This window comes from Triturus cristatus, chromosome 4_2, assembly GCF_964204655.1.
Source record: "Triturus cristatus chromosome 4_2, aTriCri1.1, whole genome shotgun sequence".
NCBI lineage: Eukaryota > Metazoa > Chordata > Amphibia > Caudata > Salamandridae > Triturus > Triturus cristatus.
In genome coordinates this window covers 284,107,523-284,120,877 of record NC_140586.1, presented here as the reverse complement: position 1 = coordinate 284,120,877, position 13,355 = coordinate 284,107,523, and the positions used below count along the sequence as shown (strand labels likewise).

At 43.7% G+C, this 13,355-nt stretch overlaps 1 protein-coding gene across 1 annotated transcript in view; it reads right to left on the bottom strand.

The window, feature by feature from the left end:
* EDEM3 (ER degradation enhancing alpha-mannosidase like protein 3) overlaps window positions 1-13,355 on the bottom strand; it is a 326,937-nt gene that overhangs the window by 185,762 nt on the left and 127,820 nt on the right. The window contains exon 7 of the mRNA XM_085601522.1: window positions 4,382-4,516. Coding sequence (XP_085457648.1) covers window positions 4,382-4,516 — 135 coding nt within the window. The remainder of the gene's footprint in view (window positions 1-4,381; window positions 4,517-13,355) is intronic.

Below are 13,355 nucleotides of genomic sequence, written 5' to 3'. Positions count from 1 at the left end.
TTAAAATTAGATATATCTATACAATAAGAAATAATGAGCACAGACTTAACCCTTGCAGGAATTCACTTAAAATAATTCAATTAGATCAAAGGTTAATACTAGGATGAATTCACCATGAATAACATGGAGGATACCGTTGCAATTATGGTAGTTAACATAGAGGATGGAGCCTTGTCTTTCTATGAGGTTTGAATAGCACGGACGAGAGACACCATCAAGCCCACAGAGAACAGGACTCGTGACTACCAGATGGACCGCAAAGACTGGATTGAAGAATTAAACCTAGGATAACAAGACATGCTTCTATGAGTGAAATTGGGCTATAAAAAGTTAAAGTTGTGTCCAATAGTGCAGAACGGGAGGCATAATATTGCGAACATTTACTGGCCTACGCATATTTACCAATATATTGAACATATTACAAAAAATGTTTAAAAGGATTTTAAAAATGCTACCAAAATGACATTAATCTATATAGAATAATAGGATTATAACTATCTACTCATTCCAACACAGGTTGTGTATTTTTTTTAATGAGGAAACCAGTTTGTCTCCTACAATCAAAGGAGTTAAGCACTTCTAAAATATTAACAGAAATTACCTCTTTTTTAAATAATAGGTTCATATGAGTAGGAATGCATGATTCATAATGAATCAATATGGTAATTATGTTAGAGCTTGCCAGTGCCTTAATGGTAAAGAGCCACAGAGAATGTAATTGTACACCTAATTTCCTTGCTTTTTACATTTGTTTAATAACAGGATGTGGAATGATGGTCGTCATAATCGTTGTCTGCTATTAGAATACACAGGTGCTCAGGGGAACCATTCTACCAGGTGAAACTCACTGGTGTTTTGTGGTTGTTTTTGGGCTCTCAAGCGGTGACTTCACACTTAGATTATATGGAATGGAACCGTTGTGTGACTATTTGTTTATTTCGTAATGACAGCCTTGAAAAAGCTTCAGGCGAGCCAGCTGTTAAAGGGGCGAAACACAAGGTGGCTGATCGTATTCACTTTGAGGTGCTGCAAATCATCCAATAACATAATTTGTGAACATGAATATTCATTGGACAATTCTGGCACCCAACAAATCAAAAGGAATTAATAAAAGTTAGTTTCAAGAAAATGCATATTGTATTTACTTTGTTCCACAAGAAAATCTGGGGGAACATTACACTCAATACTCCTTCATATATTGTTTACTCTTCTAGGTATAGTTGGTCCTAGTCTCATGAGTGTTAGAATCCCAGAACATAGCAAGAAGTCTCTAACAGACAGCTGGTGATAGTGTCAGACCTTTTTCTCTGGTGTGATTCCAGACATAAGAAAATAAAATAATATAAAAATAAAATGTACTATTGTTTGGTTCAGATCCACACCTCTTACGCTCAGTTAGTACAACCAGTCTCAGGCATATGGTGGAAGAAAAGCGAATATATACATTTTCACATCGACAACCCCAACGACAACAACACCGCACACCTCCTAGACAGTATGAGAAGCCTTGGATTGACACAGATCGTCCAATCCTACACATACTGCAGGACACACGCTGGACCCAATTATAACCTCCAACAACTGCGTCAAATATAGCCACGTAACAGAACTCACATGGAGCAATCACTATCAGCCACTACAGCATCTCCAGCCCTTGCACCGCCACCCCCAAAACAACATGCCCCCCCCGCACCCCACCAGAGGTGGAACAAAATCTCAGAGACCAGCTGGACGAATGCCCCCAGCATCTCCAAACCTGCTACCGCCACCAACCTCGAACAGGGAGTGAAGAAATTCAACACCTGGATCACCAATTGCACAGACAGCATTGCCCCCATTAAAAGCAACATCTCCAAAAAATCCTCCCTAAAAAAACTGCTGGTACACCCAAGGACTCGAAACAGCAAAACGAGACCACAAACAGCTGGAGAGGCGATAGCATGTCAGCAAGAACACCTCCGATAGGACAGCCTTCAAGACCTCCCTCACCCTCTAACACCACCTGTGGAAGGCATCAGGAAAGACAGACCTAGCCGCACGCATTAAAACCACAAAGATCACAAGATCAATCAAAGGGAAAGTCGTCTCCAAGGGATACAGAGGAAAGGAGTGCAACAACTGGAGAAGTGTATCTGCCTTAGTTGTCTCGCCTGACATAGGATTTCCCTTTGTGACAGCATCCCAAATTAGATAACGGGCTGCACATTTGACTGTAGCAATTGGAACACAGTATGTGAAAAATCTTGTCCAAATAGACACACAATTGATGGACGGAATGCAAAGCAAATCAAAACATTCACCCCCAGTTAAGAGATCTCGGTTAAATCCATCATTCTGTTGCTCACCATGCCACCCCAATTTAGACCTGGCCATATGTAAATCAGTCTTGATCCTGTGCCTCATGGGAACAGTCCAGCCCTAACTGCCAAGCCAGGTCCCCCCCTTGACCGGAAACAAGCATCCTAGGACCGGTTTCGGGGTTTCACCCCTCATCAGCCAGGAGAGCTTGATTCCAGTGGCACGGTGAGCCCGGGACCCACGTCGGGCATACCCGGTGCACTTAGGGCGAGAAAGCAAAAGACACAATTGAGGGACGGAATGCAGAGCAGATCAAAACATTCACCCCCAGTGAGGACCAGGCCTGGCAGTTCGGGCTGGACTGTTCCCATTGAGCACAGGGTCAAGACTGATTTGCATATGGCTGGGTTCAAACTGGAATAGCATATAGAGCAAAAAAACGATGGATTTAGGCCCAGATGTATGTACTGGGGTGAATGTATGACATTGTTCTGCATTCTGTCCATCAATTGTTCGTTTTGCAAATCCTGTCCAATAGCACAAGTCCTCATAAGAGCTATCAATGATGCTACCTGGGCAGAGGTAACATTAAGGAGAGGGGCAGAGTCTAAGACACCAGTAGAAATGGCATAACCTACTACCAGAGGCCTGCTGCTGTGCGCAGACTGGAACAGTCAACAAAATACCTAGTCAGGACTTTCCAGGGGCGCACTGGGCAGATCGATTTAATGAAGTTATAAGTTGCTACAAAACAATTGTGGCGCTCCCCATGCTCTGATGTATGGAGAAGGATGGTAGAGTTGAAGCAGGCACAATAAACAATAGTAAAGTGAGCACAGGTCAGGGGGCCATTTCATATCTGGTGAGGCAAGCACTAATGAAGTTCTGTGCCCAATTCTTGAGAACCAAAACAGCAACTGCATGGGAAACAGCAATGATAAGTGCCGAGCCTAAACTAAAGTTGTCCATAGATTGGACAAGCACAGCAGCTGCCACCACTTCCCACAGGGGAAACCCTGTAGCAACAGGATTAAGGACAGTAAAAAAAAATAACCAGTGGGATGGTGTTGGGATCGACACTGCTGTCAAAAGCCCTAGTGCAAAGCCATTCCGCTCACAGTAGAAAAGAGTAACAGTTGTGTTCCTGAAACCCCATTGTGGGGGAAGGGGATCAATACTACTTAACAGAAAGGAAGGATTTTCAGATTGAAGGGTCCAAGGAAAGGGGTCTTATAATGGTTTTCCTTCGCTGCACAACTGCATAGCATTAATCCTATCCACTGAGTTCAGGTATCCCCCCTACTAGTGGGCAGGGGATTGCTCTGTCAATCATAAGGTACTCTTCTAGGAGGTAGCGTGGTCCAGCAGCCATAGGCTTATCAGAGAGGAGTGTTGGACATCTGAAAAACACACACACAGTCAATAAATGATGCACATGACTCAATAAGGAGATGCACACCATATCTTTATATATGTTTAGGCACCAGAATCAAAACGGTCTGGTAAGTACTGTGAAATACTTCACTTTTAAAAATGTTAGTGCATTTTTCGGAAGCTGCAACGTTATTCTATGGGAGGACAAACAAGTATGGTATTCAGTTGCAGTATAGGGGGCGATTAACTATCTCCCAGAATTGTCAGCAAATGCACCTCAAAATGAGCGCTAAACAAAATGTCAGCCAGATAGATTAGAAGGTCTTAACAGTGAAAAAGTACTGAGTCCACCAGTAAAACCAAGAGGGTTGTCCAGCCTCTGCTTGGCGCAGAAAGGCCTGGGCGTGGCCCGCGCGCTTCCGGCACAGTGGGGAAGTGCAGAGCACTTTTTGGGCGATGTGAGGGCAGCCTACCCCCAGCCAACTGATGATCAATGGCGCCTACCTGGCGCTGTGCTTTGTGGGAATTGGGATCCCTTCCAAGTGCTTGTGGGCTCGTCGGGGCTTAGACACCCCTCTCCAATGCTACCAAAATTCTGCATAGGGACCCCACTTTAAAGGCACAAGTGCCTAATAAACGATTTTAACACAACCAAAGTATTTAACATGAAAAACAATATATTTTTAACAATAGAGAACATTTAACAAACCTCAAATATTGATATGCCAGTGAATCGGCTTAGAGCAGCAAACTCCAAGATCATGGTGCCTGCGCATGCTGTACATGTGTCAGTCTCCGTTCCTGTTCGGGCTTCAGGCCGTCTTATACCAAATTTCAAATTAACCTAAATAAATTGTAATAGGTTAGTGCAGGTTAGTGATGTAGTCCGATTTTCCACTGTCTAGTAATGTAGTGAAGGTAATTTAACTGTAAAGGTTCAAAGGAAAGAACAAACTGATTTACATTTCACATTAACAATTTTTATAGTGGACATGAATGGGTAGATCAGAAGTGAAAATAATTAAATGTATCTGAAAGGAAGACGACAACGGAGGTATGGAGGAGCTTCTTTATTCACGTCCAGCTGAGCAGTCAACCCGGCAGCAACTGCCGTACGTGTCCATTCCACGTTCCCTGCACGGAACCTACATTCCAGGTTCCGCGCAAGGAACCCGGTTAGCACACCCAACACACCCCCCTCCCTTCACAAAAAAAACAGCAACCCTCATTACATGAAAACAATCACAACACCTCCTTAAAACTGCATTGATCACAAAATACAGGAAATTAAAATCTAATATAGTCCTGTAATTTGACGGGGGATGACCTAGCTCTGACAGGGAGAAATCTAGTCCTCAAAAGACCTTGTTGAGGAGCAAGGTTGCTCCCAGACGCACGATCCCTAGGAATATTAATGCTAGGCGCTGGAGTTGCACCATGAGTGTTGACACCAAATTTGTTTTTCACAAACTCAACCTTCGGCTTAGGCACAACTGAAACAGCAGACTTATTCCAAACCGTACCATTTTCCAGAACAACCACATGATCCCTCACCTTACTGACCTTAACAGGGGCAGAAAATCGGGAAAAACCTTTGCGAACGAGCACGGGTTTCTTAATTCTTACCCAGTCTCCTTGACACACCGAAGACTGCTTAAGACAATTAGATCCGTACTTGGCTTGAGTCGCAGCTCTGACATCAGCTACCATCCCTAATCTTTGTGAATCTACCTCCTTCCTTAACATCCAATCTTTGTTAAGTTTGGAACCCGCAACTCTACCTCTCAGCAAGGTAAATGGAGACATTCCAGTACTGTAGTGTGGAGTAGTTCTTATTGCCCATAGCATGTCCGAAATCACTAACTTCCAATCAAGACCATTTATGGAGGCCAACTGTAGCTGCTCCTTGATAACACGATTGAAACGCTCAACTAACCCATTACTACGTGGATGGTAAAGAGAGGTGAGTATATGTTTAATGCCATGCTTCTTCAGAAAATCTTGCATTTCAGCAGACACCAACTGGGTACCATTGTCAGTTACTAATTCCTCCGGGAATCCCTCACGAAGAAAAACCTCCATAAGAAATTTGATAATGATAGCAGAATTAATTCCGTCCACAAACCTAACTTCTGGCCACTTGGACATGTAATCAATTAAAACTAGCACATACTTGGGAGAAGTCCCTAAGCCACTGAATGGACCAGCCACATCAAAAGTCAGTTTGCACCAAGGTGATTCTTTGACAGGAATAGGACTGACAGAGTATGGACAGGTTACCTGAGTTTTATCACTCAATACACACGCACCACAATCTCTAACACAGTGTTCGATGGACCTGTCAACACCCGGCCACCAAAAATCTTCCCTCACCCTCCGCTTCATCGCCCGAATACCCAAATGGCCTTCGGCACCACGGAGTGTTCTGGAAGCGAAGGCAATAATTTCTTCCCTATTGTCCGATCTTTTTTGCATTAAAACAGCACCAAGTCCCACATTACTGGCATCGGTGGCGACAATGCATTGATCATTGATGTTGAATAGTTTAAGTGGCTGTGCTTGTACAATTGCTTCTTTCAACAACTTGAAATCAGACACACACTGATCAGACCATACATATTTCACATTTTTCTTAAGAAGACCACGCAGACATGCAGTTCGATCAGAAAAGTTAGCTACAAATTTTGCATAGTACTCAACTAGCCCCAGAAAAGAACGTAGTTGATCCCTGTTCTTAGGTTCAGGTGCATTTTGAATGGCATCTAGTAGTCTCATTTTAGGTTCAACTCCTCTAGCAGAGATATGGTGACCCAGGTAATCTACCCCTTCTTGAAGAAATTTGCATTGGTCTTTTCTTAATGTTAACCCACTAGACTTAACAATTTCTAGTACGTGCTTGACTCTGGCATTGTGCTCCTGTATGGTCTTCCCGTGAATAAGAATGTCGTCCTGAAAGAACACGACGCCCGCAGTGCTCTTGAAAAGGTTTCCCATGAGACGTTGGAACACTGCAGAAGCCGATGTCAAACCAAACGGCATACGTAAATAGCGGAACGCCCCATCAGGAGTTACAAATGACGTGAGATGTCTCGAGTCTTTGCACAGTTCAATTTGATGGTAAGCAGAAGATATGTCAAGAGAAGAAAAGTACTTGGCACCCTCCAAGGTTGACAACATCTCATTAATGTTCGGTAGAGGTTGACGGTCCACCCATATACAAGCATTCAGATCACGCAAGTCCACACACATCCTAAGAGACTTATCTGCTTTGCGCGCTAAAACAATGGGTGACAACCACTCAGACCCTTCTATGGATTCAATCACCCCCATAGCACATAACCGTTCAAACTCTTGTCTCAACTCACTGCGCATGCTAAGCGGTACCTTTCGCACTTTGTGCGTAACAGCCCTAGCACCTTCTTTGAGAACAATGCGGTGTTGGAATCCTTTAAGTTTGCCTAACTTTCCATTAAAAACTTCAGTGTAATTTTGAATCCAATCATTCTCAACACGCAAATCAGTTGTGATAGTATGCACAGGAGAAACATCAGGCAGACTAGCATAGTATTGTTTAGCTTCCCGTTTGGATAAAACCATGTCTGCATGATTGGGATCGAGGATGATTCCTAGTTCACCTTGTTCATGCCACCCTAACAAATTAGCACCTTCTTCCACGATGAATACAGTACCATAAATACAATCACCCTTGAATTCTAAGTTCCCCTTAAATTTGCCTAAAACCTCCACTCTTTTGCCACCATAAGCAAAAATCCTTATACTTGAGTGAGCTACAGGGATGTCGCCCAAACTTTTAAAATCCTCGACATTGATAAGAGTAAAAGGGGAACCAGAATCGGCAAGAAAATTAATGCCCTTCCCGTTCAAACATATAGTGCACACAGGAGTTTTCCTTCTTTGACCCTCTCCAATGGAAGCTATTTCTACAACACCCTCTTCTTGTATAGATGACGAAGATATCAATAATTCATAACTTTCATCATCTTCATACTGATGCACACAGTCCTCTTCTATGGCCCTTACAGTACGTGGGGGTACCTTGTGGGCAAGAGTTGCCTTGCACATACGTGCCAAATGCCCCTTCTTCCCACATTTGAAGCAAGTCTGGTTTATGGCAATACAAAACTTAACATTTCCCAGATGAGAGGCACTGCCGCAACGATAGCATGAAGGATGTTGTCCTTCAGCTCTCGTTTTCGGGCAATTAGGCACAGATGGTACACGGGAAACATTAGTATTGGTGCCCCTGATTGGTTTGATAGAAGCTTTTGTAGTAACTAGCTTGACTTCGGACAGAGATGTAGTATCAGATGTTGATGCAGGTGTATTTAACTCTTTCATACAGAGTTGAGAATGCTCAACACTCTTCGCTAAGATAAGAGCAGTCTCTAAATCAGGATCATCTGAGGATAAAAGTTTCTGTTGAACCTTCTTATCACATGTGCGTTCAATCAGCTGATCACGAATAATTTCATCACGAAATTCCCTGTAATTGCACTTGACAGCCAAAATTCTGAGAGCAGCAACAAAGTCATCTATAGATTCGCCAGGCATCTGTGTGCGTTGCAAAAATGTATGCCGCTCCAGAACTACATTGCGCTTGGGATTGAATCTTTTATCAAGAGTTTTTATTAACGAAGCATAGTCATCAACGATTAGTGAATCGCCATCTTCACCTCCGCTGGTGCACGTCCAAACCGACTCCAGAGGTAGAGTTTGCAAAATCGACCTGGCCTCAGCACCTAAATTGTACACTAGTAAAGCTTTTTTTTTTTTGGAAGTGAAAGTATCACCATCAATTGCCTCTAGGTAAGCTTCGAATGTGTCCTTCCATTGTTGCCATAGCATAGGAGGAGGACCAGGTGACTGTAAAAACGGAGGTGGAGCAACAACGTTATCCATTGTCTTGCGTGGGTGAGTTGCTGCCACTTTAAAATAACCACTGTTCAACAAACTTGGCCTTCTTCCTCCTATTGAAACTGACAAAATAAATAGCGCTTGGAATAACTATGCGTTAGCACACCCAACAGTATCGTGAACTGATAGAGGAAATAGCTCCTTTTTATAAGGTATATGCTTTCTTAGGATCTGATGAAACACAAAGAACGTGCGCAGCGTGGGCAGTAGCACTGAGACTCTGCTCACACACAACACATTAAAAATAAACACAGATCTGGATAGTGAGGTGCAACTGCCAAAAGGAAAGTTTTTTTTATTATAAACAGAGAAAGGAGCCCTCAGAGTCTTGATTGTTAATTGTAGCGCCAAGACAGACTCTATCGAGGATAATCACTGCTGCTCAATTTTGTGGATGCAAGTTTTCTACCTCTCCACACTGATATGTTTCTGTGCAATATGGCATTAGTCAAGCAACAGATTTTAGCTACGTTCTCTCCTTCAATGACCACTTCCTCACGAACAATTCACATCTATGCAGTGTTTGTTAACTATTTGTCCATATCGAACCTCACGCGGAGCTACCAAGTGTGCACTTCTAAATTTCCTATGTTTGGTCTAAATTGGTGACCGCCTGTTGCATTTTTGCTGCAAGTGGATGGGCAATATTCCCACCTTTCAAGTATATTGCTGTAATGATCCCACAATAGAAGGTTGATGAAGAACAATATTCCCATGCTTGCAGGAGGCTGACCTTCACTTAATTCTGCCACTACAGGTATTTGGAAATTGATCTGGAAAGCTTGATCCTACCGCATCCTTATTTGCTGGAAGATTCACAGTCCTACAATCTAAACTCTAGCAATCATTTTTTCTGCAATAAATGTAAGGTAAAATCAATCTGCTTGGTATAGGATCAGTGGATCATGCTAATATGTGGAAGACATGATGATGCAAGTAATAGGGTTTAAGCATATTGTGCACACAACGAATACGGACATGGATGGGCCAAAAGTAAACAAAACGGAGGCTCTGAAGAAGCTGAAGAATTTCAAGCACAACTAAGGAACCTACAGTCGGTCTGAGGCATGGAAGATGGTAGCTGTATAATGTGAGTGGCTACTAGTCAGAGATGGAGTAGAGTACACAGAGGCTACATTTTAATGTTTATCTGGGGCAAAAATGTCTAGTTTGTGAGTCTGGACATTAGTCTGGAGTAAGAAGTACATTAGATAGCCTCAAATTCCATACGACAGACACATTTTTAAGTGTTGCAGATGCACACCTGCTTATGTACCGGAGAAAACACGTATGGTTGATTTTGGCACTGAGAGTGTCCTTGCGCCACTTGATTTCACCAAGACCAAGCATTTTTCTCTCTCTTGACAAGACAGCTGGAGCCAACCACTAACCACCCTGCAAATATCCCTTGAGAAGTACCGTTCACCCTTCCAAAAGGAAAAAAATACATGACTGGCGTTGCACAAGCTTACAAAGGTATGGGGGAAGAAATTAGTTATTTGTAGCTCCAATTTTTCCAGAGGTAATAACTTTCATAAATTCACATGCTTCAATCATTCCTTGTCGCCAGGCTGGGAATCCCCAGTACTTTTAAAATAGCAAAAAACTGTGGTCAAACTTTGGCCTGGGTGGTGAACTCCGCTGGCGGAGAGCGGTGAACTCCGCTCCGCGTAGAGCAGCAGAGTTTTCTCCTGCTCGCGCTCGTCAACAGTAAGTTGTCAAGCGCCAGCTGCCGCTCGTGTAGAATTTTTACCCGAGCGGCAGGAAGATCAGTGGAAACAGCAGCTTACTACGCTGCTTGCGGAACTCATCTGAGTTTTTGTGTCCCTTCGCAGAGTTCCGCGTAGAGGAACTCCGCCCAGGCCTGGTCAAAATGACCATAGGCCAAATTGCAGATTTTGTTTAGTAGCACAAACACAGACAATGAGAGGGACCTGCTGAGCTCTCTACTCTCATATACCCCCACCAAAGCTCAAATGTCATTAGTACGATAGCCTCTGATTGGGGAGGAGGCAGGGACGCATGTGAATCTAAGAAAGATTCCAAAGCTGGAGAGCTGAAGTTAGTTTAGTCTTCTCCAGTGTTGTATCTGTCATACATTCATATGCTTCAATCAGAATAGGAAGCAGTATATCGGAGTTCAAAATCGGCAGGTTCACTGTTGACAGGCTGTGTAGCACTGCTTGAGACACTGAAAAGCAGCTGCTGCATTCCATTCCAAGTAGTAGTGCTTGATGATTGTGTGCCTGTTATCCACATAGCTACTTGGCAGATGTCAGAAGGTGGTGCACTGTAATGCACTTTCACCCTACCTCCAATAGGGCACTCTGCTTTCTTGTGGCAAGAATAAAGCAGGTCAGAGCCAGCTTAATGCCATGCTTGGACAGAGGGCGGACCCTACCCAAGCTGCCAAAGGAGACTAATAGTTGGATGGATTAAAGTATATCTTTGGTTCTCTCCAGGTAAAAATCAGATTAACTTGTGTACATCCAGCAGAGGCTTTCCTCTAAGCTGGCATCGAATGATTTGGGAAAAAACATTTAAGACTAGTACTGTCCGAGCAGTTCTGCTTAAGCATCCGCTAGTACAGAAATTCCAAAAATCACTTGTCCGTACGTTTTCATGGGTGCCCTCTGCAGTCCATGGATTTGATATTCCAGTCAGAGTAGAGCGTGAAAAAGCCATCAGAGGGCATCCTTACAACAAACAAAAGCTAAGCGATTGCATCTTTGATAGTAGTCACATGGAGCCTGAACCGTGCCCGGTAACGGTGCGACCGCTTCAACCAGCTGGGCCGAGGGTGAAGGGACAGTACAGGCCATTCCTAGACAGTCTGCCATGTCACCAGCCAAGCGAGTCTGTCGCCTCACCAGCCCAAGAGAGGAGCGGCTGTGAACCGTGCAGGTCCGGCAGCTCCGTGCTGGCTCAACGACTGCCCCGGTATGTTATTTATAAGGCAGGACGGGGAGGGCGAGCTCGGTGCCTGGGAACACAAGCGAGGCACATTTCACAGTTTGTATTACCCACTAAGGGAGTGCTCTTAAATGGAACACGATTTCCTGAAGTTCTAGAACACTTACGTCGGCCACAGGTGGTCAATGTGTATATGTTTTTGTGATTTTCATTCTGTTTAAGTCGTCTCAGGTACTTTTCCACCTTACTCAGTACTGCGTACTTTAAAACAAGAATCTCCTCAAGGCTAACTCAGTCCATCATCGTACCACGTTAAAACAAGCAACACTGCCTTATGTAAAAAACATGCTTTTTTGGATGGAACGCGAGGGCAGAGACTTTGCCGCGGAATGACAAGAAAGATGAGTTTTGGGGATCAAAACAGAGTGCCGATGAGGTGAGCTGCCAGAGAGGTATGGTGTGTTGGTGGAGTGCGAGGGACGTCGTGGGTTAGAGGGGTGGCGCCGGTCTCTTTGGGACTCTGTGCCCAAAGAGGCAAGCAGTGACTCCAAACACGAGCCCTCCCAAAACGCATGTTAAAAAAAGAGTGTGCCTCAAGTATGAAATGCCTGAAGCAACCCATGTAAGAGGGCCAGTCACCATGGGCGTGACAAACACCCCCAAAGGAGGGACAAATGGCAAAATTCACCACATAAAAGAGAAGCAGTTACAAAGGCACAGGAAAGATCTAATTCAAAGTTGTGGGCGTGCCCAAACCCCTCATACTGAATACAGCACGCCTCGCAGACAGCGCATGCACGCTGATTCTAGGCTCTAACTAAAAAACTGATAGATTCAAATGGAAGCCCAAGGCCACTTTGGCCATGAACTTTGGGTTGGTGTACATGGTGGCCTTGACTTTCGTGAAGTGCAGATATGGTGCTTCTTTATTGTGAAGGCTTGGAGTGCTCCCACTCTACTTATTGATGTCAGAGCCAGGTGAAATATCTTCCATGAGAGATATTTGAGATCCAGACTGTAGATGCGCTCAAAGGGCGGCAGCATTGCCTGACTGAGCACTGTGTTCAGTTCTACTGGCAAAAGGGAAGCGGCGAGCTCTAAAAAGGCCTTTCGTGAGCTGTTTGATGATCTTTTAGAACAAACAAGGACAGAGCATTATCAGATCTTCCAAACCTTCATATAGCAGCTAGAAGGAAAAAAAAAATAAAAAAAAAAAAAGAGTACTTCAGGTTTTCATTATCCAAGTTGAGACAGTCTGACAGAACTGGTTCCATATGATATTTCAAACTGTGGTTATTGAGGCACGCTTGCACCAGTATTGGCCAGGAGTCTGACAAGATGTCTAAGTGGCTAAACTCTAGGTGCTCAGATATCAAGCTGCCAGGTTCAGTGACTTCAGGATAGGACTTCAAGGTGTGACACAGGACTCGTCTTTTGTTCCTTGAGAGGAGTCTTGGTAAATTCTTCAGTAGTATAGATGGATATCAAGCCAGTCGAACTAGGTTTGTATACCAATATTGGTGTGGCCAAGTAGGGCTATCAGTTTTTGCAAACATGAATCTAGGCCTTTTGAAGAACCCTGGGAATGAGGTGAAATAGAGTGAATTTAGAATAGTGGTGTAACCCCTTTTCTTAAAGACTTGTTGGAGCTGTTGGTTGTAGAGTTTGTAGTCCTAACCAGATTTTTAAAATTTATTTATATTTACAGAGTTTTATATAGCGCGAACTTGACCCGAATCGGGTATCAGAACGCTTTACATAGCACCAGTTGCATTACATGAGGACACATTCATTTTTGTTAGGCACAGGGAGATTAAGTGATTTGCCCAGAATCA